Source organism: Perognathus longimembris, chromosome 10, assembly GCF_023159225.1.
Source record: "Perognathus longimembris pacificus isolate PPM17 chromosome 10, ASM2315922v1, whole genome shotgun sequence".
Lineage (NCBI taxonomy): Eukaryota > Metazoa > Chordata > Mammalia > Rodentia > Heteromyidae > Perognathus > Perognathus longimembris.
The window spans coordinates 9,596,746-9,621,410 of record NC_063170.1 but is presented as its reverse complement, the minus strand read 5'-3'; the positions used below and the strand labels follow the sequence as shown (position 1 = coordinate 9,621,410).

The 24,665-nt window shown below is 49.0% G+C and overlaps 2 protein-coding genes across 2 annotated transcripts; both read left to right on the top strand.

Moving 5' to 3' along the window:
* The first annotated feature begins 1,600 nt into the window (after window positions 1–1,600).
* LOC125357877 (polycystic kidney disease protein 1-like 3) lies at window positions 1,601–17,648 on the top strand. Its single transcript, XM_048354737.1, has 10 exons — window positions 1,601–1,774; window positions 2,863–2,976; window positions 3,488–3,661; window positions 6,053–6,228; window positions 8,813–9,003; window positions 11,258–11,451; window positions 12,020–12,250; window positions 14,756–15,087; window positions 15,620–15,766; window positions 17,372–17,648. Exons 1-10 carry the CDS (start codon window positions 1,601–1,603, stop codon window positions 17,646–17,648), a joined length of 2,010 nt encoding a protein of 669 aa, XP_048210694.1.
* Window positions 17,649–19,759: 2,111 nt separating this feature from the next.
* Window positions 19,760–20,621, top strand: LOC125358222 (polycystic kidney disease protein 1-like 3). Its single transcript, XM_048355200.1, has 2 exons — window positions 19,760–20,054; window positions 20,132–20,621. Exons 1-2 carry the CDS (start codon window positions 19,837–19,839, stop codon window positions 20,490–20,492), a joined length of 579 nt encoding a protein of 192 aa, XP_048211157.1. The 5' UTR covers window positions 19,760–19,836; the 3' UTR covers window positions 20,493–20,621.
* The last annotated feature ends 4,044 nt before the right edge of the window (window positions 20,622–24,665 follow it).

Here is a 24,665-nt window from a genome sequence, read left to right as displayed (position 1 = left end):
CATTGTTGATACGTGAATCTATATCTAAAAAGCAAATGTGAAAAACACCTAGTCTCAATGCTTTGTAAATGGGGGCTTGCAATTTGGCTACATATATTTACTGGCAGCATTAGATGGAAGTAAGATACATTTTGGAAAATGTAACTATCCTTAATCCCTTTTATATGGTGGGGGTTGGTTCCAGGACCCCTTAAAAAGACCAAAACCTGCAGACGCCCAACGTAAGTCCCTTAGATAAAAGACGTTGGCAATTTTATATAACTCCCAGCAGATCTTTCAGTGTAAGCTAAGTTGCATAATAAACATAAATGTTGAGATTATGTAATAATAAACATAAATGTCGTCTAAATCGTTGCTATGAAATAATGATAAGAAAAGCGCGCTGCATCCATTCAGTACAAACCCGATCCTTCCCCCACCCACACTGGCAGCAAACAGGCCTGCCAGCACACAGCACTTTCTGTTCACGGTTTTCTTCATGAAAAATGCGAAACAAGCAATAAAGCAGTGTTGACAATCTGGTAACATTTTGTACATGATTATCTTCCAAATGATCTCAATTTATTCATAAAGAGCGTAACCTACTTTGTTGTTTCTCTAGGAAATCATCTCTCCACCCGATGTGGCCAGCACGTTCCTGCTCATCCTGTATGTATAGCCTTATACACAGGTCATATGTGGAATATTCATCTGTTCCTTATGCCTGGTACATCCTGCTAGCATTCAACTCTGTCTCATAGAATGATCTGGATCAAGAGTTTTCTTTTTCTTCTTTTTTTTCTTTCCCTGTGCTGGTACCAGGACTTGAACTTGGGGCCTCATGCGTTAGCTCGGCATTTTTGCTCATGGTTGGTATTCAACCACCTCTTGAGCCATACTTCCAGCCCTGCTTTCTGCTGGTTAATTGAAGATGAAGTCTCAATAATTTTTCTTTGGGGTCTGGTGTAGAACTGAGATCCTCCAAACCTCAGCTTCCTGAGTAGCTAGGATTACAGGCATGAGCCCAGGTACCCAGCTTGAAGGTTGTTTTCTAAGGAAAGTACTTAAGTTAGGAAATAATTGGGCTTCATATTTTATTGCAGAGACTTATAAAACCTGTATTTCAGCTTCCATGTTAACACGATTTCTATTTGTTTGCTGGTTATCTTTGGTCCAAGACATTCCAAAGAGGACTTGTATATATTTTTGAAAGAGGTCACAACACAATAAAATTATAAAAAATCAGGCCAGGTACCAGTGGCTCACGCCTGTAATCCTAGCAACTCAGGAGGCTGAGATCTGAGGATCACATGATACCCGATCACAGGGTATTTTAGACAGAAGTGACTGTCAACTCCTCACAAGAGCCGAGAGCAGTGTCACACTGCAGTTCAGCAGTCAGAAGGATCTTGAGTTTGAGGCCAGCTTGGGCTACAGAGGGAGACAAAGCAAAACTTCTAGGACCTGGGAGTTTCGGAGCAGAGCGGGAGTGACTCGTGATTTGCATCCGCATCCGCTTTGTCTTCCCCACATGCTTCTCTTTTAGCCCAGGACCGTATGCCATCCCCACAACCCATCTCCTGCTGTGGTTCCCAGAGCCGCTTCGCAGGCGCCGTCGGCCATGTCCGCACCCAGCAGCCCTCCGTGGTCCACGAAGATGGAGCTCAGCAGCCCCACGCCCGCCACACTTAGCACGAGACCTCAGGCAGACATGGCCGCCAGCCCAGGCGGGGATGTGCAGCCGGGTGTCAGCCCTGCTCCCCCACAGGGGTCAGCTCCCCACACATCCCGTCAGGTACATCCAGAACACCGGGGCCCAACTGTGTAGCTTCTAGCCAGGGGCTGCGGCTCACACGTGTAATCCCAGTCACTAAGGAGGCGGACATCCGAGACTCTTGGTTCAAAGCCAGCCCGGGCAGACAAACCTGGGAGACTTTTCTCTTAAATAGCAAAAAGCAACGACCAAAACAGAAGTCGAGGCCGGTCCACCCTGTTACCTTCCCACACCAGGGAGTGCTTCTCTGCCCGCAGTCCCAAGAGAAGCCAGAACAGGACGCACCCTGCCGTGCGGCGTGTTCTTAGTGCTTGATATGCGGTCCTTGAAGGACACGGGTTTCTGCCTTCCTGTGCCGGCAGCCAGGTCTCGCCCTCTGGGGTGGGGGGGAGAGCAAAGCCACTGAAGAAAGTACTTCATTTCAGTTTCTATTTAGTGATGTATACAGCAAGTGGGCTTGAATATCCAAAGGTGTCTAGGAGCTAGTAGAAATACTAAGAGGATGTCATGTCGCTCAAGGCCAGGGCCATGCACGAAGGGGAAGTACGTTTTTCTTTTTTTTCTTTTTTTTTTTTGGCCAGTCCTGGGCCTTGGGCTCAGGGCCTGAGCACTGTCCCTGGCTTCTTCCCGCTCAAGGCTAGCACTCTGCCACTTGAGCCACAGCGCCGCTTCTGGCCGTTTTCTGTATATGTGGTGCTGGGGAATTGAACCTAGGGCCTCGTGTATCCGAGGCAGGCACTCTTGCCACTAGGCTATATCCCCAGCCCCGGGAAGTACGTTTTTACTACCAGCAGCAATGAGTTAGAAAAATCAGGTGCCAAAAGAGATAGCACCCAGGTAGGACTATAGTGGCACCCACCTGTAATTCTAGCACTCAGGAGGCTGAAGCAGAAAGATGGTGAGTTTGAGGCCAATCAGGGTACACAAATGAGTTCATGTCTGAAAGTGTGTGTGTGTGTGTGTGTGTGTGTGTGTGCATGCCTACACACGTGTGCCTATAGCAAGCGTCTAGGAATTAAATCTAACCAAAAAGGTTCCGAACTTCTTTGGAGACAACTGGTGAACGAGAAGCCATTTTCATCCTTCACAAGATCCTTTCTTTCCAGCAGGTTGGCGGCGAGCCAGCGGGGAACTGGAGCGGAGCTCTGGGCGAGCTGAAGGAAGCCTGCCAGCTGCTCCAGAATCTGCGAGACTTCGCTCCAAGCTTCTCCTCGCCAGCCCAGGTGGGCGAGGCTGAGGGGCGGGGCCACGGCAGGAGGGGGGGATCAGGAGGAGGAGGGTGCACCTCGTGCAGAATTTAGCATCCTTGAGCCTTTTGCTGGAGACGGAATGTAAGCGTTCGCAAGCCTGTCTCTACCTTTAAATCTGAAGAGTGAGTACAGCCGTTAGTGGTGGGCTCCTACAACTGCTGCCCATGATCTCAGCACGTGCGCTCCCTGCTCCTCTCCCCGTGCCTTCCTTCCTCTACCTTCCTCTTGCCTCCAAGTGGTCCAGTGGACTACTTAACACCCAGACACATCAGCATGCTAGGAACACTCCCCGGGTGATTCCGTATTCCCACACACAGGTCATAGGGAAGGCTATGTTTTCCTTGCTGCCAAATGATAATATTGTCTTTTATAAAAATGTATTTGAACTGTGTGAGCAATACCAGACTGCTTCTAAGAAGGGCACAGACAAAGTTAAGCGTGTCAGCCGCAGTCTGGGCATGTCCATCTCCTCTCTGCCGTCCAGGCCCCTGTCGTCAACCTGCTGGTTGATCTGAGTGAGCAGACGCTGCAGGTCCCCTCTCAGAGCGGCGGCACTCCCGGCTCCCAGACTCCCGCCACTCTCTGCCACTTTCCACCCCTCAGCGTGATGAATGGCGTGGGAGAAAAGCAGCAGACACCCAAGCAGGACACTGAACAGGTAAGTGCTCAAACATTAACCGGGATAGATTTGGGCCCCTGCCCCACCCTCTCCAGGGAAGATGGCTGGAGTTCACATCACAGTGGAAAGACTCTGCCAAGTTGTCTCCGCATCTCCCTCTCCCCCCTGCTCATGGGCACAGACTGCTGAGTGCTCAGCAACCCGTGAGAACAACGGTAAAGCGTTGACACATAATAAATTCTATTTGCTATCCACATAAAAGATGTTCATCATGTCTTGGCATGGTGGTCCACGCCTGTAATCCCAGCACTGAGGAGAGTAGGGTAGGAAGATTCTTACATCAAGTTCCAAGCTATCCTTGGGCTATATAGGAAGTCCTATGCTAGCCTAAGTACATAGTGAGACCCTCCCTTACACACACACACACACACACACACACACACACACACAGAGATGTTCAACATCAACATTTATTGTTAGGGGAAGTGGCACTGTGGCTCAAGTGGTAGAGCACTAGCCTTGAGCTGAAGAGCTCAGGGACAATGCCTAGGCCCAGAGTTCAAGCCTCACGACCAACAAAAGAAAAAAATATAGAGATAGATAGATAGATAGATATAGATATGATGATGCACACCTGTAATCCCAGCCCTTGGGAAGATTGTGAGTTTGAGGCTAGCTTGGTCTACATTATAAGACCTTGTCTCAAAAAAAAAAAAAAAAAAACAGAAGGAAAGAAAGAGGGAGGGAGGGAGGGAGGGAGGAAGGAAGGAAGGGAGAAAGATACTATTTCATACCCAAAAGATGGACAAGTGGGCCTGGGAATATGGCCTAGGGGCAATAGTGCTTGCCTCAAATACATGAAGCCCTGGGTTCGATTCCCCAGCACCACATATATAAAAAATGGCCAGAAGGGGCGCTGTGGCTCAAGTGGTAGAGTGCTAGCCTTGAGCAAAAAGAAGCCAGGGACAGTGCTCAGGCCCTGAGTCCAAGGCCCAGGACTGGCCAAAAAAACCAAAACAAAACAAAACAAAACCCAAGATGGACAAGTATTGATGAAGTACAGAGAAATCGCTACCCTATTCATTAGAGGATTGTAAAATGTTGTGGCCACTTTGGAAAAACAATTTGGCAGTTCTTCAAAAGGTTGAAACTCTAATCACCATGTTGTCTACCAACTCTGCTCCTTGGCACAAACACAAGAGAATTGAAAGCACATGTCTGTAAACATCTGTATGCACTCAGGCTCAGAGTAGCACGATGCAAATAGCAAAACAGCCAAAAGTAGAGCAGCTCAGCTGCCCATGATTTGGTCAATGGATAAATAAAATGTGCCATATTCATACAATAGAAGATTATTCCGCCACAGAAAAGATGAATTGATGGTACGAGCTAGAACATAGGTGAACCTTGAAAGGCAGTATGGCAAATGAAGCCAGCCAGATCACCAAAGAAATTGTGATTCCTTTGTATGCAATGCAAGACTTTGCTCTGAGCTTCCAGTCACCAGCAGGTGGGCAGAGGTTGACTGGGCGAGGACAAGGCAGGACAAAGGCAAATAGAAATCCCAATCTGGAGATTGTGCCTATTCAGAACCCAGACACAGATTTCTGCAGAATAGTGATTCCCTAGAAATAGATCTGGAAGGATAGAGATGACTATTAATGGTACCAGGGGTATTTTAGATTGTTGCGATGGTGACGTAGCCCAGTGACACATACTAATGTTACTGAATGAGGGAGACAACCCACATGTGGATTTTGTAATAAGAACACTTGACTTGTTTTTTATTGTCAATTGTATGGCTTGAACTCAGGGCCTGGGTGCTGTCCCTGAGCGCTTCAGCTCAAGGCTAGTGCTTGACCACTTGGAGCCACAGATCCACTTCCAGTTTTCTGGTGATTAATTGGAGAAGAGAGTCTCATGGACTTTGCTGCCCAGGCTGGCTTTGAATTGTGATCCTCAGATCTCAGCCTCCTGAGTAATTAGGATTATAGGCATGAGCTACAAGTGCCTAGCAAGAATACTTCTTTCTTTGTTTGTTTGTTTATTGCTGGGCTTGGGCTCTGTCCTTGAGCCTCTTTGTGTTCAAGGCTAACACTCTACCACTTGAGCCCCAGGACCACTTCCGGCTTTTTCTGAGTAGTTTATTGGCGGTAAGGGTGTCATGGACTTTCTTTTCCAGGCTGGCTATGAACCTCAATCCTCAAATCTCAGTCTCTTGAGTAGCTAGGATTACAGGCGGGAGCCACAGGCACCCAGCCTATTCATGAGCGGATCCAAGGCAACTTAGAGCCTGGCTTTCCTTGGCAGCAGCTCTTTGCAGATGCAGCGGAGGCAGAAAGCTTAATGTGAGGGCTGAGGCCCACTGCAGCGATCAGCCTTGCTTACATCCTTTGAAGGTCCCTGTTCCCGCTCCACCCTCTCCCCCAGCCCTCCCCTAGCCCAGCCCCAGGCCTCCCGCCTCCCCCATGCGTGCAGGTGGAAGACATGCTGGAGACGGCCTTGCTGGCCCTGGGGACAATCCAGGACAAGTTCCTGTGGCAGAGCCCGGGCTCCACGTCCTCCGTGACGCTCACCTCCTCCCTTGCGTCCGTGCTCCTGAGCAGGTGAGCAGAAGCAGGAGGACTAGGGAAACGTCATTTGCTTTTTTCTTGTTTTCTGTTTTATGGTGAAATTGGGTCTCAAACTCGGTACCTTATGCTTTGGTTCATGCAACTGAGCCATGCCTGCAAACCCATTTCTTGACCTTTCTGACACACAAAAATTGATCTGTACTTTTCTTTTTCTTCTCCTTTTTTTTTTTCATTAGTCAAAATGCATCAACTTTGCCTCTGAGCTCTTACACCCTGGGCGGCCCCGCACCCGTGAGGTTAGGCTTGCCATCAGCTTCAGCCTTGGAGGAGGTCATAAATAAGCACCCAGAAGTGAAGGTCCACGTGAGTGAAGATGGGGTCCGATGGCTCTGTGGGGCACGTGGGGGAAAAGTGAGCTGGCCCAACCAGACTGCCCGAGTAAAGAGTGTGTGCTTCTAATATCTGCTTCACACTGGCAAGGACAGAGCCCTCTTAAAATCATCCAGGATAAGCACCAGGCACGGTGGTTCATACCTGCAATCTCGGCACTCAGGAGGCCAGAGGATCGGGGATTTGAGACCAGTTTGCACTACGTAGCAAGAGTCTGGCTCAAAAGCCAAAAGAAGATCCAGTATGAGTTGGGGGTGGTCCTACTCACCTGTAATCTCAGCCTCTCAGGTGGCAGAAACAGGGGGAGCATGAGAGGGAAGCTGACCTAAGCACAGGTATCAAGACCCTGTCTTAAAAACAGACTTTGAATTAGAAGACAAGGGACATAGCTCAAGCGGTAGAGCTCTTGTCTAATAAGCATGAAGCCCTGGATTCAACCTCTGAACCTCAAACATAAATAAAAAGTTTTAAAATGAGGCTCTAGTGTTGAAACACTAAACCGACATCTGGATTTAGCTAAGTTTCTATGTTGTGATATGAAGCGATCTCAATTCTTTTATGGGAAGTTGTGAATATCTGAATACTGATTGATTCAGTATACCAACCTCGTTGTATTAGTACATTGCATTTCTTCCTAGCAATCACCTGCCACAAATAGTGCTGTTGTTTTATCCTGAAGAGAATACTTAATAATATAATAGAAACTTATAGATCGTTTATTATTTATTTTGTGCTGGCCCTGGGGGTTTTGAACTGGGGGGTGTGTGGTTTGCTGTCCCTGAGCTTTCTTTGCTCAAGGCGGCGGGGGGGGAGGGGGGGAGAGTTTAGTGGAGTTAAGAGTCTCATGGGCGGGGAACTGGTGGCTTATACCTGTAATCCTAGCTAGTCAGGCAGCTGAGATCTGAGAGCTGAAGTTCAAAGTCAGCCCAGGCAGGAAAGCCCATGAGACTCTTCTCTCTCTAATTAACCACCAGAAAAACATAAGTGGAGCTGTGGCTCAAATTGGTAGAGTGCTAGCCTTAAGCAGAAAAGCTCGGGGACAGAGCCCAGCCCTGAGTTAAACCTCTATAACCTACTAAAAAAAAAACAACCCATGGACTTTATTGCCCAGGCTGACTCTGAACCTCACTCTCCAGGTCAACTTCAGATCTCAGCCTCTTGAGTAGTTAGGATTACAGGCATCATAAGCCACCAAAGCCCAGCCCCCTAGATGTTTCTACAAATTGCTTCTGAGGATCCCATGTAGAAGACTCATCTTTCATTGTTTCTCATGAACGTTCCAAGGGCAGAGCATGATTTCATTTCAGACATTAGTAAGGGCACTGCCTGTCATTGGTTTATATTTGTATCCTTGTCATATTATTTCAGTAGGTATTTATCAATATTTTGGCAACTGACGAAACAGGACTTGCCTCTGTGTGCAGGTCACAGGATTGGTTTTCAATCCCTTCCAGACTTTTGATGGCAGGAACATCACAGGAAGCATCGGAAGTGTGTTGCTAAGTTCTGGCCAGGAACCACTCCAAATCCATGACTTGATGGAAGACGTGGAGGTAGGAAATCGGAGGGAATGGAACAGCCGGAGAACAGAACGGAAAAACACAACTGGAAGACCTTTCCAACCTATGGAAATTCCAGCATTTTGTATAGTATTGCAGAAATGTGTGTGAGTGTGTGTGTGTGTGTGAGTGTGTGTGTGTGTGTGTGAGAGAGAGAGAGAGAGAGAGAGAGAGAGAGAGAGAGAGAGAGAGAGAGAGAGAGAGAGAGAGAGAGAGAGAGAGAACCCCCAGGGCTTAAACTCAGGGCCTGAGTTTCAGCCATCCCTGAGCTCTTGTGCTCCAGGGTAGTGCTCTACCACTTAAGCCACAGCTCTACTTTTGGTGGTTAATTGGAGATATGAGTCTTACATCCTTCCCTGCTTGGACTGGCTTCCATCCACAATCCTCAGATCTCAGCCTCCTGCGCAGCTGGGATTACAGGTGGCAGGGGCCACCAGTGACTGGCAGAAACTTTTACAAAGAGAAATACCTCCCCCTTGGGAAGAGGCGTTTTAGGAAGATGCGCTTTTGGACTCTCCCTTAACCCCCAACAGGGAGTGCCCTACCAATACTCAGAGAGGAAGGTGGAGGCGGGGAGAGCAGAGGTCCTGAGATCCCCACCTGCAGGATCAATGGCTGCTTTTCTAGATTGTTCTCTGGAGGAATGCCCACATAGGCCCCCATGCCAGCAGCCTCAACACCAGCACGGGCCGCTTCACAGTCACCGTGAACATCACCTCTGTGGAGAGATCGCTGCTGGTGGCCATCGAGCCTGCAAGTCCCCTCTTCCTCACCCTCTACCTGGGCTTCGAGCAGCCTCCCGACCACACCCACTTCCTCCTGAGCACCACCCTGCCCCAGAGCTCCGCGCGCCACAAAGGTACGCTGCTCAGTCCCAAGACTTACTTTGAAAACCCCTTTTCTTTGCTTTCCTTCCTTTTATTTGGAGATCATTGTAGATTTGCAGGCAATGTTAATGAATAGAAAGCATGTACTTGTTACAGTTCTCTCTAACGGTAACAGCTTGTCCAACTATGGTCCAAAATCACGACAGGAAAATGACCTGGATTCAAGGCACTGCTTTTGAGCAGCCTTCGCCGGCCTCACGAGCATTCGCTCTTGTGTGTGGACTGACAGCTAATGTAATTCTTACCACATGTGTAAGTTCATATGAACAGCCAACCCAGGCATTTTTTAAAATTTATTTATTAACTAATTTTTTTGTAATTTATTTATTAAGTAAGCACAAATTTTTTGACAAGGTGTTGTGCAAAAAGGGTACAGTTACATAGTAGGGCAGTGTGTACATTTCTTGTGATATCTTACCCTGTTTTTCTTTCCCTTCCCTAGGTCAGGTAGACATATATACAATACACAGTGTACCAAAAACATATACAGTAGCCACATGGCCTATGCCAAAGGAAATTGGCCTAGGGCTTTAAATGTAATGTCGGCAATAGGGTTTGCTTATCCTTGTCTTATATGAACGTACATACATACATAGCTTTTGGGCTATTGTAATCCACTGAAAGGTCTATTTTTGACCTTTATATGTTGAGTAATTGTTTGGTTTTAGTTACATAATGTAGGGTCGCTGACCCAAACCTGTGGGAAATACTTTTGGTTTCGCAGACCTGGTCTCTACTGTCTCTCCGTCACCCCATCTTAACAGTCATATATCAAGGAGATCATGCCCCTTTGTTTTCTGTGTTCTAGGCTTGTCTTGCTCAACATTATTTGTTCAAGTTCTGACCATTTCCCTGTGAATACCAGTATTTCACCATTCCTAATCGCTATGTAGTATTCCATTGTGTATAGGTACCATATTTTTTGGATCCATTCATCTGTGGAGGGGCATCTGGGTTGTTTCCATTTTTTGGCTATTGTGAATTGTGCAGCAATAAACATGGAAGTGCAGATGTCTTTTTGATATCTTGGGACCTGTTGTTCAGGATAGATGCCTAGGAGTGGTATCAGCCCAGGCATTTTTGAAAACGATGAATAGAAGGTTATAGATGAGATAGAGCAAGTTTTGGGGAATGTTATGTGCAGAGCTAGGCACCTGCAATCCTAGTTACACGAGAAGCTGAGATCTCAGGGCTGGGAATATGGCCTAGTGGTAAAGTGCTTGCCTCATATACATGAAGCCCTGGGTTCAATTCCTCAGCACCACATATATAGAAAAAAAAAAGCCAGAAGTGGCACTGTGGCTCAAGAGGTAGAGTGCTAGCTTTGAGCAAAAAAAAAGCCAGGGACAGTGCTCAGGCCCTGAGTCCAAGCCCCAGGACTGGCAACAAAAACAAAACAAATAAACAAAGAAGCTGAGATCTGAAGATGTTGGTTCAAAGCCAGCCAGGGCAGAAAGGTCTGTAAGACTGTTATCTCCAATTAACCACCAAAAAGCCAGAAGCAGAGGTATGGTTGAAGTGGTAGAACACTAGCCTGGAGTGGAAAAGGCCAAGCAACAGCAGGAGAACCTGAATTCAAGCTCGAGAACAAGTATGCATCCAAAAATGTTGCTCTGAGGCCCCAGCTTGGAGGCATATGCCTTTAATCCTAGCTATGCAGGAGACAGAGATAGCATCACCATCTACGTGGGGCCTGGCTGACCCCAGGAAACCTGAAAAATAACCAAAACATGAAGGACTGTAGGATGGCTCGGGTTGTAGAGTGCTTGCCTAGCAAGCCCCAGGCCTTGAGTACACACACACACACACACACACACACACACACACACACACACACCCTCAAAATGGTCAGCGAACATCAGTTTTAAATGTAGTGTTGAAAGTCTTTAAAGAACTACCCATTTGCGTTTATAAAATGTTGGGGGAGAATCCGAATCAGAAGGTATGAAGCATGCACACCCAGGGCTTCGATTCGGCGCCTGGGCGCTGTCCCTGGGCCTTTTTTGCTCCAGGTGAGCGAGCACTCTACCAAGGGAGCCACAGCTCCGCTTCCAGCGTTTTGCTGGTTCACTGGAGATACAAATTCCGTGAACTTGCCTGCTTGGATCTGATCTTCAGATCTCAGCCTCCTGACTGCTAGGATTACAGGCGTGAGGCACTGTCTCGGGAAGAAAGGCTCTAAGGATATTTTTGTCTCACTTGTAACACACCCTGCTTGTCCCTCAGATGAGGACTACACGTGGGTGCTGACTCCCGAGAGCCTGCAGTACAGGACCGGCACCTACTACATAACCGTCATATTGAATGAGAATACAGAGCCTGCCTGGCAGACGCCCATCCTGGTCTCGGTGGTAACTGCGCTCACCCAGTGTTATTTCTGGGACAAGAACAACAGGACTTGGAAGAGCAACGGATGTCAAGTAAGGAGGACACACCCCTTCTCCATCAGCTGCCGGGGCAGGTGGCCGCCTAGTCACTCCTTGGAGACGGCCCAGGAAGAGCAGGGATGGAAGGAAGGGGACTCCGCCTGGGAGAAAGGAGGTGGATTATGGGGCCAGGAGGGAGAATGTGTTTCCGGAGCAGGAGCAGACTTGTTCCTGTTCCTTCGTTTCTTTCTCAGTAGACACCTGGGTTGATAGGACAGTTCAAAGCCAGGCACGGTGGCTCACACCTGCTTTTAGCTACTCAGGTGGCTGAGATCTGAGAATTGTGGTTGTGGGTCAAAGCCAGCCGAGACAGGAAAGTCGAGACTCTTACCTCCAGTTCACCACCAGAAAACTGGAAGTGGAGCAGAGTGCTAGCCTTGAGTGGAAAAATGAAGAAACGGCACTCAGGCCCTGGGTTCAAGCCTCACAGCTGACAAAAAACTAAAAACGACAGTTTGGTCGCTTATGAATGTACCTATGTCTATAGATTGCAGTTTGTGCTCGCCCCTCCCCCTCCCTCCCTCCCTCCGCCCGCCCGCATCCCTGCTCCATGTGCTTCCAGGTGGGGCTGCAGAGCTCGGTTGTGAAGACCCAGTGTCTCTGCGACCACCTGACCTTCTTCGGCAGCGACTTCTTCGTTGTGCCCAGGACAGTGAGGGTGGAAGACACAGCCGCGCTGTTCCGCCACGTGTCCAACAACCCTGTTGGGGTGTTGCTGCTGGCCAGCCTTTTGGGGCTCTACCTGCTCTTGGGGGTGTGGGCTTGGAGGAAAGATCAGCAGGATCTGCAGAAGGTGAGCACCCTGGACTCTGGAAGCCCTGCCACGAGGCCTGCGTGTGCCAAGACAGGCAAAGGCTCGCCCTCACACGAGGCCTGCGTGTGCCAAGACAGGCAAAGGCTCGCCCTCACACAGGCCTGCGTGTGCCAAGACAGGCAAAGGCTCGCCCTCACACGAGGCCTGCGTGTGCCAAGACAGGCAAAGGCTCGCCCTCACACGAGGCCTGCGTGTGCCAAGACAGGCAAAGGCTCGCCCTCACACGAGGCCTGCGTGTGCCAAGACAGGCAAAGGCTCGCCCTCACACGAGGCCTGCGTGTGCCAAGACAGGCAAAGGCTCGCCCTCACACGAGGCCTGCGTGTGCCAAGACAGGCAAAGGCTCGCCCTCACACGAGGCCTGCGTGTGCCAAGACAGGCAAAGGCTCGCCCTCACACGAGGCCTGCGTGTGCCAAGACAGGCAAAGGCTCGCCCTCACACAGGCAGCCATCAGCACAGTGCTGGCAACGTAACCCCGATGCAGCTGGCAAGATAACAGGTGTTAGCAGAGAATTTTGGTTATTTTTCCTAACATATGTGGCTTTTAAAATCAGATCTTATAGGCCGGGCACTGATGGAGCGCACCTGTAACCCTAGCCACTCAGGAGGCTAAGATCTGAGGATTGTGTCCAGGCAGGAAAGTCCGTGAGACTCTTATCTCCAACTAACTACCATAAAGCCAGAAGTGGAGCTGTGGTTCACATGGTAGAGCGCTAGCCTTGAGCAAGAAAGCCCAGGGACAGGCTGGCGCTGAGTTCAAGCACCAGGAACAGCACACGTACACACACACACACACACACACACACACACACACACACACACATCTTATAACCTATAGGTTTTCTTAGTATGAGTGAAGTTGGCCTTTTTGTTTTTGTTTCTGAGCCCCTTGGAGTCAGGCACCGCTGACTCATGCCTACAGTCCTTGTTACACAGGAGGCTGAGGTGTGAGGATTGAGATTCAAAGCCAGTCCAGGCAGAAAGAGACCCCTTCTCCAATTAACCAGCAAAATGCCGGGTTAGTGGCATGGCTCAAGTGGTAGAGCACCAGCTATGTCCATAAAAAAAACCCCAAGGGCATGAGGCTCTGAGCTCACGCCATGTACGAACACACGAACACACACACACACACACACACACACACACACACACACACACACACCCTACACATCTGGAGTTTCTTTCCCATATATGGAGTGGATCTGTAGTCCATAGCCATGTTTTATATTGTGATGTCATTCTTTTTTCTATTTATTGAAAAGTTTAATCATACTTTGTGATTTCAAGTGCCTATTCATACTTTTATCATTTTGTTTTGATTTTATTTAAAGAGGCTTAATTTTTTTGTTATAAAGGTAATGTACAGAGGGTTTACATAAGTCAGATGAAAAGTACATTTCTTTTTGGATAATGTTACCTCTTCTCTCTCTCTAAAGTGACTTTTGTTTCTAGTCTAAGACTGGCTCAAACTCAGCACCTGATTTTTTTATTTTATGGCTTCTTTCTGGTAGAAACCCCTAAAAAGGCCTTTGCCACCCAGATACTTTTTTTTTTTGCCAGTCCTGGGGCTTGAACTCAGGGCCTGAGTGAGCACTGTCCCTGGCTTCTTTTTGCTCAAGGCTAGTACTCTACCACTTGAGCCACAGTGCCACGTCTGGCATTTTCTGTTTATGTGGTGCTGGGGAATCAAACCCAGGGCTTCATGCATAGTAGGCAAGCACTCTCCCACTAGGCCATATTCCCAGCCCCTCAGATATTTTATTAGAGAAAGATCTTCAGCCTTTTGCTGTAAGTTTTATATGTTTTCCTTTGTTGAAATCTTTTGTAGTTTACGTAGAACTTACTTTGATGTCAAGTGTGAGATTTGAATTGTACTTTATTTCCTTTCAGATGGCTTCCCACAATCTTACTTATTAAATAATTTATATTTTTCTAGACTTGAAATGAAAATTTTATCATATATTAAATCAGCATATGCAAAAACATGAAATTCAAGTGGGATTTTTCTTTCAATTCTTTCATATTTTTCTTTCCTTTATTTATTTTTTTTGGCCCCACATAGACCAAACTCGATATGTGACACTTTCATTGATCAGTGCTCCACCAGCTGAGCCATATATCTATCTGAAAACACAAGGATTTAACTTCTTTTTTTTTGTTTTCCAATGCTGGAAATGCACCCCAGGGCCTTGCGTGTGTTAGTCAAGGTCTGAGTGACAGCTCCAGAGCCTTAGGTGTCTGCTCCGAAATTCTAGAACGTACAGGAAGCGTGCCCATGACTTTGCTGTCTTGGAGAAGGGTTGCCGGCTTTAGTGAATTCAAGATGAGACTCTTCCCCTGACCCCTTGCCCCCCCCCCCCCCCCGTCCGCGGGAGGGCGTCCTCGCAGGGCTGTCCCGGCCAGGCCCGCCCAGGCCATCGGGTGTGCTTTGCCTGCAGGTGAAGGTCACCGTCCTGGCGGACAATGACCCTGGCTCCCGCTTCCACTACCTGGTGGAGATCCACACGGGGCACCGCCGGAGGGCGGCCTGCTCCGCTCAGGTAACGTCTCCCTGCAGACAGCCTCTGCCCGCCCAGCGGGGGGGAGCCGCAGGGCCACCAGGGCAGAAGTGGGGGACATCTCCTGTCTCATCGTTGAGGTGGTGGTCACCCTGTACGGATCGAAGAGGCAGAGCGAGCCCCGTCACCTTTGGGACCCCCAGAAGAAAGCCTTTGGCCGAGGGGCGCTAGATGTCTTCCTGCTGGGCACCCGGGACCCCCTGGGGGACCTGCACGCCCTCCGGCTGTGGCTCCATCACTCTGGGGGGAGGCCTTCTTGGTAAGTGCTGCCCCAGTCTGCTCACGTACAGGACAGGGGAAGTCTAATAACACACACCCAGGCACAGCGCCTCTTGGGCAGTCAAGCTGGGTGTGGAGTACAGAGAAGGAAATGCAGAAGTAGCCCTCCTTCCCTTCCTTGTCAGCAGTGATCAGGCTTCTTACCTGGACACTTACTGGAAGTCTAGTAGTAGTAGTAGTAGTAAAATTTTGAGCAGTACTGAGGTTTGAACTCCTGCCCTTGTTCAGGCTAGCCTTGGACTATGATCTATGATCCTCCTACCTCTGCCTTCCACATAGCTGGGACTACAGGTATGCCCTACCATACCTGCCTTAGTTTTGGTGTTGTTTAAACAGGTCTCATTAACTTTAGGGGTTTTTGTTTGTTTTTATTTGTTTTGCCTAGAACACAAGCTCTGCCTTCCGAGTAGGAGTCTATAGGTGTATGCCACTACATCCCACGCCTAAGATTACTTCTTGCTACATCGCAAGCGGTTCGTGTTACTTTCCTAATATGATCATCTTCACCATAGGTACATCAGCCAAGTGATTGTCAGTGACATGGCTAGTAAGAAGAAGTGGCATTTCCTGTGCAATTGCTGGCTGGCCACGGACCTAGGCGACTTCCAGTGTGACCGGGTTTTCATGCCAGCCTCAAGGGCAGAGCTCTTTTCTTTTAGGTATTGTTGAAAATTTATTTATTTAGTCAGTCCTGAGGCTTGAACTCTGAGCCTGGGCACTGTTCCTGAGCTCTTCAGCTCAAGGCTACTTCTGGTTTTCTGGTGGTTAATAGGAGATAAGGGTCTCATAGACTTTCTTGCCCAGGCTGGCTTTGAACCATGGTCCTCAGATCTCAGCCTCCTGAGTAGCCACTGGCACCCGGCTGAGAATTTTTTTTTTTTTTTTGCCAATCCTGGGGCTTGAACTCAGGGTCTGAGCACTGTCCCTGGCTTCTTTCTGCTCAAGGCTAGCACTCTACCACTTAAGCCACAGCACCACTTCTGGCTTTTTCTATGTACGTGGTGCTGAGGAATCGAACCCAGGGCTTCATGTATACAGGGCAAACACTCTACCACTAGGCCATATTCCCAGCCCCGAGAATTTATTTTTTAAGAATCTACTTTTTCTTTCAGTATTGTGGTTTGCACTCAAGCCTATGCATGTGTTATCAGGTGCTACTTGACTTGAGCCACACCTCCAACCTTTTTGCTTTAGTTCTTTTTCAGTTTGAGTCTTCTATTTTTGCCCAAGCCAGTCTAGATCATGATCCTTGAACTTACACATCTCTCAGAGCTGTCATTACAGGCATACACCAATATCCTCCGCTTGCTGGTATTGTTGACAGGAGAATCTCACTTTTTGCCCAGGTTGGCCTTGAAGTATGATCTTCCTCATTTCTAGCTCTGGAGTAGCTAGGATTCCGGGTGTGAGCCACCACAGTAATTCCTTTAGTTTTTATTTATTGTGGAGGTTTCCTATTGTGTCTTCAATTATGAAAAATCTGTTGCTTTCCCCCCTGGCCTTTCCCCTATTTCTCTGCCGTCCTGTACATCTTTTAAGATGCCCGTTGTGTGCATGCATTCTTTCCTCCCCTCTCCGGAACGTAGCCCATTCATGTCTTTCTGATCCTTGTTATATATTATTTATAGTCTTCTACATTTGGAATAGCAAAAGTGATCCAAGTATGAATTTGCCTGTTTTGAAGAGTAAACGATTCGTCAGAATTCTTAAAAGGCTGAGTTTTTTGTTTTTTGTTTTTGGCCAGTCCTGGGCCTTGGACTCAGGGCCTGAGCACTGTCCCTGGCTTCTTCCGCTCAAGGCTAGCACTCTGCCACTTGAGCCACAGTGCTGCTTCTGGCCGTTTTCTGTATACGTGGTGCTGGGGAATCGAACCCAGGGCCTCGTGTATCCGAGGCAGGCACTCTTGCCACTAGGCCATATCCCCAGCCCCTAAAAGGCTGAGTTTTTAAATGTAAACTCCCTACCCTATCAATGATGCTTGTTTTCAGAAACCTTTTATGCTAAAATACCAAGAGAACTAAGCAGCTAACTAATAGGACTGGAAGTGGCTCAGATAGTTGAGTGCTTACCTAGCAAGCACAGAGTCCGGAGCTCAGGCCCAGCGCCAGCAAAGAGAAAGACTGCATTACCTAACGGCTCCTCCGCAGAGACGCTGAACGGAGGTGAAGAGTCGCGACAGCTCGCCCCTGGACAAGCTTCATCTGGGTCTCGTGTGTTTTGGGAATAATCCACCAGGCCCTCCTGGTTGTCATTTCTCCTGTTAGACACCTGTTCTCCTCCACGCTTGTGGAGCGGTTCACTCAGGACCACCCGTGGCTCTCCGTGGCAACCCGGCATCCCTGGAACCCGTTCACCAGACTGCAGCGGCTCACGTGCTGCACGACGCTGCTCCTCTGCGACATGGTGATCAACATCATGTTCTGGAGGCTGGAAGGCCCGGCCGCCACGAGGGACGCGCACAGTACGGCCGTGCCCGCCTGGGTGTGGGCTGTAGCGTGGGACGCGTCCACCTTCGCTTCAAGGCTAGAAATAGAGCTGTAGCCCAGCGTGGCGGCGCTTGTCTGTAATCCTGGCCCAGGCAGGAGGATCAAGAATTCACAAGAGGGGCTGGGGATATGGCCTAGTGGCAGGAGTGCTTGCCTCACATACATGAGGCCCTGGGTTCGATTCCCCAATTCCACATATACAGAAAACGGCCAGAAGCGGCGCTGTGGCTCAAGTGGCAGAGTGCTAGCCTTGAGCAAAAAGACGCCAGGGACAGTGCTCAGGCCCTGAGTTCAAGCCCCAGGACTGGCAAAAAAAGATGGCTTTGTGGCAACCAGAATGGTTGAGTGGTAGGGTGATGGAGATGATGGTGGTGTGGTGGGAGGGAAGGCGTGGGGGGCGTGGACAGGGTGACCGGATGCTGTCTTTCAGTGGGCCCGTTGGCTGTGACCTGGTTGGAGGTGCTCATCAGCATCCAAACGGCCGTCATCCTTCTCCCTGCCCATCTGATCATTAGACAACTTTTCCTGTGGACTCAACCACGAGACGCGCTGCCCCCGCTTCCTCCCACCCCAGCCTCCTGTCCCCCACGCGCGGCTCCGGAGCCCCGCTCGGCCGCGGAGCTCGTGGAGGTAAGCCAGGCTTCAGGGCTCCCAGGGAAGGCGCGCTCCTTTCCCGGGGTGGCGGGAAGGAGCCATGGAAACGGCTTCCCGCCCGGGAGATCCTCCCACCCGCTCCCGGCCCAGGCCCTGACCAGTGGCGCCTGCCAGGCGTCCCGGGACACACACTGCTTGAAGCTGCTGGAGAGTCTGATGTTTGAGCAAACGATTCCATTCCATTGCATAGACACGGGGTTGAAGCCATGTGAAGTGACCGCTTTCTGAAACCTGGGGGAGAAAATGAGATTCCGAGGTTCTCGCTATGCAACAGAAATGGCCTTCCAGTAACGGGGGGCCGGGGGGGGTGTAACTGCACCCCCCACCCCCACCCCTGTCCTGGGCCAGCGTCAGACATGCTAACTTTTCTCATCTGGGTCGTTGCTAGGATCTAAAGGAAACGGTGGGGTTTCTGCTCAGAAGAGAGGCGCACCTGCTGGCGGAGGGCGAGCCATCCCTGCGGGGTTCCCACGACCTGAAGCGGCTGGGGGCGCTGCTCCGCAGGGCTGTTCACTGTAACGTGGAGGAGCAAGGCTGCGGTCTGCACGCGGAAGCCCGCGGGCCGAGTGGTAACGTCCAGTGGATTTTAACCACTCCCCTGCCCTCAGCCTTCACTCCCGCGTGTGCCTTGCCTTCTCCCTCACTTTGCTGTCCAGCATAACCGGCCATCCCCATGCAACTTGGGCTTCTTCTCATTCCCTTAAGCTTTCAGTGTAGAGTGGATGGCTTCGAGCCCTCTCGATGGCGTCTAGACCCGATCTAGTGAGCTCGGGGATAGCAGGAAAGGAAAACATTCTTTGTATCCGATGCTCACGTTGCATCTGTTTGGTTCAAGACTTGAAATGTCGCCCCTTCTTTTCCAGTGTGATAAAGGAATATGATTTATGGATTTGTGGCTATAACCCAAGGCATCTTGGGCACGGAGTAACATGGAGTGGGTGTGCTGTAGCTCTGCCAAAGAGGATCAGTAAGATTTCAAGAATTAAAAAAATTTAAAGCTGAGCCAGGCACTGGTGGCTCACACTTGTAATCCTACCTACGGAGGAGGCTGAGGTCTGAGGATCACTGTTCAAAGCCAGCCCAGGCAGGAAAGGCTGGGAGATCGTATCTCCAATGAACTACCACAAAACGAAGTGGCGCTGTGGCTCAAAATGGTAGAGCACTAGTTTTGAGTAGAAGAGCTCAGGGACCAGTGCCCAGGCCCTGAGTTCAAGCCCCATGACCATCTACACACACACACAAACACACACAAAGAATTTTAAAACTGAAAGCTAGGCGCTGGTGGCTCACACCTAAGTAATCCTGGCTATGATAAGGAGGCTGACATCTGAGGATCACAGTTCAAAGCCAGCCTGAGGATAGAACATCTTATCTCTAACCTTTGTAAAGCTAGGAATGGAGGCGTGGCTCAAGTGGTAGAGCACTAGCCATGAACAGAAAAAGCCAAATGAGAGGGTGAGGCCCCGATCTCAAGCCCCAGTGCAGGCACAAAATATAAACTAACTTTACCACTGTAAAACTTCACCAGCACCTGTCTCCATTCTGGGATTGATTTCTACTGAATGAATGCTACTTACTGAAACGTACTCATGAACGTGTCAAATCTGTTTTCAGTGGTGTCAGAAAACCAGCACCATTTCCACTGTTACCTGCTCAGAGTACTGCGGAGGCTGGCATGCCAGCTGGGCAGGCTGGCTGTGCCCCAGGGTCACCAGGCCTGTGACTTCCAGGAAGCAGCCAGCCAGCTTCAAACCCTCCAGGAACTCCTGGAGACACGGGTGCTTCCCCTGGAGCAAGGGGCACGCAGGTACCAGCCCGCACCAGGCCGTCCCGGCAGCCGGCAGCCATCTCCTCCACATTACTCCTCCAACCTTTCTTCTTCAGGGAGGCGACGGGTTTCCCCATCCTGAGCTCAGAACCGAGGCCCGGCTGCGCGTGCCTGCCCACACTGGTGACACCCATCTGCTGGCTCCTTCTAGGCGTCACTAGCTTGGCTTCAGCCTTTTTTACAGCCCTTTACAGCTTGAACATGAACAAAGACCAAGCCACCAGCTGGGCGGTGTCAATGATGCTGTCGGTGCTCCAAGACACCTTCGTCAGCCAGCCAGTGAAGGTATGCCAGAGGGGAAGGGCGCCATGGCGGGGGGCAGCCCGGGAGAGCGAACTTCATGCGCATCAACGTAAGGGATCGCATGAATGTGACAACTTGACAGTGAGCGAATCAATCTGCAATGGCCTTGGTTAGGGATACACGGGAGCTAATGAAAACTGATAGACTAACAGATGCGTGACAGAAGGGACCGGGGGAGGGGGAATGGTTTGGAAGAGCAAGCTGCGCACTAATGGCTCATGCCTGTAATCCTAGCTGCTCAAGAGGCTAAGGTCAGAAAATTGCAGTTTGAAGCCAGCTCAGACAGAAAAGTCCATGAAACTCTACTCTCCAAGTAACCAGCAAAAAGTTGAAAGTAGAGCCGTGGCTCAAGTGATAGAGCACCCAGGGAAAAGAAGAAATAGCACCCCCCTAGTCTCTGAAATTCTGCAACGGAACTTCCTTCCCCAAATTGGAGCAGGGCCATTTGCATTTCTAATAGATACTTTAACTCTTAATATTACATGACACTTTTTCCCCCCAGGGGGAGGGGGCTAAATTGGGACTTAATCCCTGAGATGTTTCAACATCTAGCTTTCCCAGCTCGACTTTCTATACATCTTCCAAAGACGCCGACACATTACTGTACAACTTAGGTCACCCGATGAACTTCATAGTTGAAGCTTTCCTACTCAACCAGCTTACGAACCTCTGACTAAAAATAGGACTATTAACAGACTCTTAAGTGCCCTTTCAGATTCCCATATGTGTACAAAAATGATGATGGTGGGCTCATTCTGTATTTCATCCAAGTCAAGGGCCACACGACTGAGAGGTGTGGTTAGTCCGCATCACCTTCTAAGGCCTTGGAAGCCCCAGAGTTCTTCCGTGGCTTTCCTGTCTAGGTGATCATCTTTGCGTTATTATTCTCACTGCTGGGGAGCAGGATGCCACGGCTTAGCAAAGAAAAGGAGCAACAGACCGCGAGGATCCTGGCACTTTGGGGTAAGCCATCTGATCCTAGCTACCATCTCCATTGGTATGGAGAAAATCACAATGGCATCCCAGCCAGTGAACCCATTCAGAGACCTTGTGTCTCTAGGGCTCTTGCTGCTTGTCCCCTAGCACGGATGTGTCCGAGCACATATATATATATATAAAGCCAGAAGTGGCGCTGTGGCCCAAGTGGTAGAGTGCTAGCCTTGAGCAAAAGAAGCAAGGGACAGTGCTCAGGCCCTGAGTTCAAGCCCCAGGATTGGCAAAAACCCCCCAGAGCCTGGGCACTGACCCTTAGCTTTTTCCGCTTGGGCTCCACTTCTGTTCTGTGGAAGGTAACTGGGGATAAGAGTCTCATTTCCCCATGCATTGCAAACTGTTTTCTGCTTACAGGGAATTTCTTTTTTGTATTCTTGCCTTTGTCCATTGGAGCTGTGACTCATCCTTCCAACCAAATGTTTGGTTGGACTGTAGCTTCATAACAGAGCATTTGCTGGGTGTGATCCTTGGCCCGGGAAACATGAAAGCAATCCTCTGACTTTTTAGAGATATTTATTTGCTTATTTTTTAGTGATCTCATGTCTACTGACTTGTATACACCAGCAAGTTTAATGTCTTCACTCGAATTCTACCTTCTCCCTCTGTCCATCTCTCTCTCTCTTCCCGCCTGTCTTCTGTTTGTCCCTTCCTCTTGACTTAGATGTCTCTAGATTCTTCTGCTCAGAGTACTCTGCAGTCCAGCAGCACTGTTGTGCACTGGAACTTTCAGAAAAGCAGATATTGAGTCTCATCTCAGAATGTGCATTTTAACAAAAATCCCAAGTGACACCCATGCATATTAGAATTGACACCAGTGCTCCCACGCCTGGGCCGCTGGGCACAACCACTGCTCTCTAGTCCAGGACTGGGGAGAAGCTGAAAGGAAGCGCTTCGAAACTTTCACAGGACCGTGGCAGAGTCTTCAGAACAAGGGCTGGGGATGTAACTCAGGGACGGAGCTCGAGGGGCACGCACAAGGCCCTGGGCTCAATGCCAGGGTGGTCAGGGGCCAGGCGGGGGCAATCCTTAGCCATTCATAGTGCTCCATGCTTTCAATCCTAGCACTTGGGAGGCCAAAGCAGGAGGATTGCCAGTTCAAGGCCAGCCTGAACTACATAGCAAGACCCTGTCTCAAAAGTGGGTTGTTGTTGGGCGATAGTGTTGGAGGTCAAGCCAGGGCCTTCCTAGGCAAGGGCTCTACCACTGAGCCGTGGCCTCCCGGGTCCCAGAGCTTGTATTTGATCTAGTTGTTATACTTCATTTTCGAGTCACTAATTTTTATTATGTTTTACGAGGGTCTTGGACTCCAATAAATCAGAATCCAAAACTCTGAAAATGGGTCCTCTACCATGGGTAGTTGAGAAGTACTGTTGAGATAGCTTTAACAATAGCAGGAGAGGGTCACCATAGATGCCCCCCAAATACTGGACAACCACTTAATCTAACATCTCTTTGGCCTGTATTTGAAATCGGACAGCAAAATGCTCTTCATCGTTATCTGGCTCGAGAGATAAGAATAACCCCATTTACAAGGCCCCAGTGGTGAACAGGTCAGCCCGCCACCAAGAGAGAGCCTGGAAGAAGAAGAAACTCCTGAAGCTCACTGCTGATGTTCTGGGTAAGGAGAGGAAATGGTCTCGTGCTGACTGTGCGGCACATTCTGGAAGGAAAGGTGGAGTGAGAATAAAATGGAAAATAGGCCAGTCTGGGCAGACAATTATCTCCAATTAGACACCAAAAAAGCACAAGTGCAGGTGTGGTTCAAATGTTAGAGCACTAGCCTTGAGTAAGAAAGGTAAGGGATGGCAACCAGTCCCTGAGTTCAAACCCCAGTACTGGCACCAAGAAAGAAAGGGAAGAAAGGAAGAAGCTTCATGGAATATGGCAAATGGAAAGATCCCAGACTACACATAGTGGAGATTTCTTTCTCTGTGCACGTGAGTGGGCCATCTTCTCCATCTTCCAGACGTGATCTACCTACTTCCTAGGTCAGAGGAAAAATGGAAATGCTTTGGAAAAGGATTAAATGCTGGGTGACTGCTTCAACATATTTAATATATTAGATTCTCTGGGTCAAATTCTGCTTTAACCGTCTTTTCCCTTCTTGTGAATGCAGTCAAGAGAAAATGGAAACAGGAAAAAAAAGAACTAAAACACAGTATTTTTATGTGGAATTGTTATGGCTCTCCAGTAATTAATTTCTGATTAGTGGCAGAAACATTTTGGATACAAAATATATAAGTATATATATATATGTGTGTGTGTGTGTATATATATAGTGTATGTGTGTATACACATATTTGTAATGAATAGATTGAACCATATGAAATTGCCAATTTTTGACCACTTACCTGCAAGAGTGTAGGTCTAGATAAAAATGAAGAAAATGTATAGAGGATTTCTGAATACGTTTTCTCTTCCTTTCTAAACTAGTACAAACCCTCTTCCTTATCCTGTTGATGACTGCAGTCTACTCTGCAAAGAACTCCAATAGATTTTTCCTCCATCAAGCTATCTGGAAGAGTTTTTCTCATGGTTTCTCAGAAATCAAGCTTCTCAAGGACTTCTACCCCTGGGCCAATCACACCCTCCTCCCAAACCTGTATGGGGATTACAGAGGTAAGGAGGCGGCTCTGGGAAAATGAGGGAGGTAGAGGTAGTTTTTCAGGCTAGAGAAAAGTCAACTGCCTTTTCAATATGGCTACCCCTCTCAATGCTCCACAAGCCTATTTTTCTGCACCTCACCTAAGAAGGTTCACTCAGCAGGGCACTGGTGGCTTATACCTGTAGCCCTAGTGTCTCGGGAGGCTGAAATCTGAGGATCGAGGTTTAAAGACAGCCTGGGCAGGAAAAGCCATGAGACTCTTTACCTCCAATTAACTACCAAAAAAAGCTGGAAGTGGAACTATGGCTCAAGTGGTAGACTGTTAGCCTTGTGAAAAGCTCAGGGACAGTGCCCAGTCCCTGAGTTCAAGTCCCAGGCAGGACTGGCGCAAAAAAAAACACCCAGTCTATTCTATGACGGTGACTCACGGTGACCAGGTGCATGGGGCTGAGTCCCACTGAGTTACAGGACAGACTCGAGGTGACCATGGCTGTGACCCTGAGGTAGCCACACATGGCAGAGCAGAGCCAGGATTTTGCCTAATGGGAAGGAACTCCTGAGATGGTATTTTTATCTACAAGTCATTTTGCTCAACTCTGTGACTGTGTCTGTGTCTGTGTCACTTTTCAGGGTGATTATTTAGTTCCACCCTACAAACATGCATTAAACACCTGCTGTATGCTGAGACA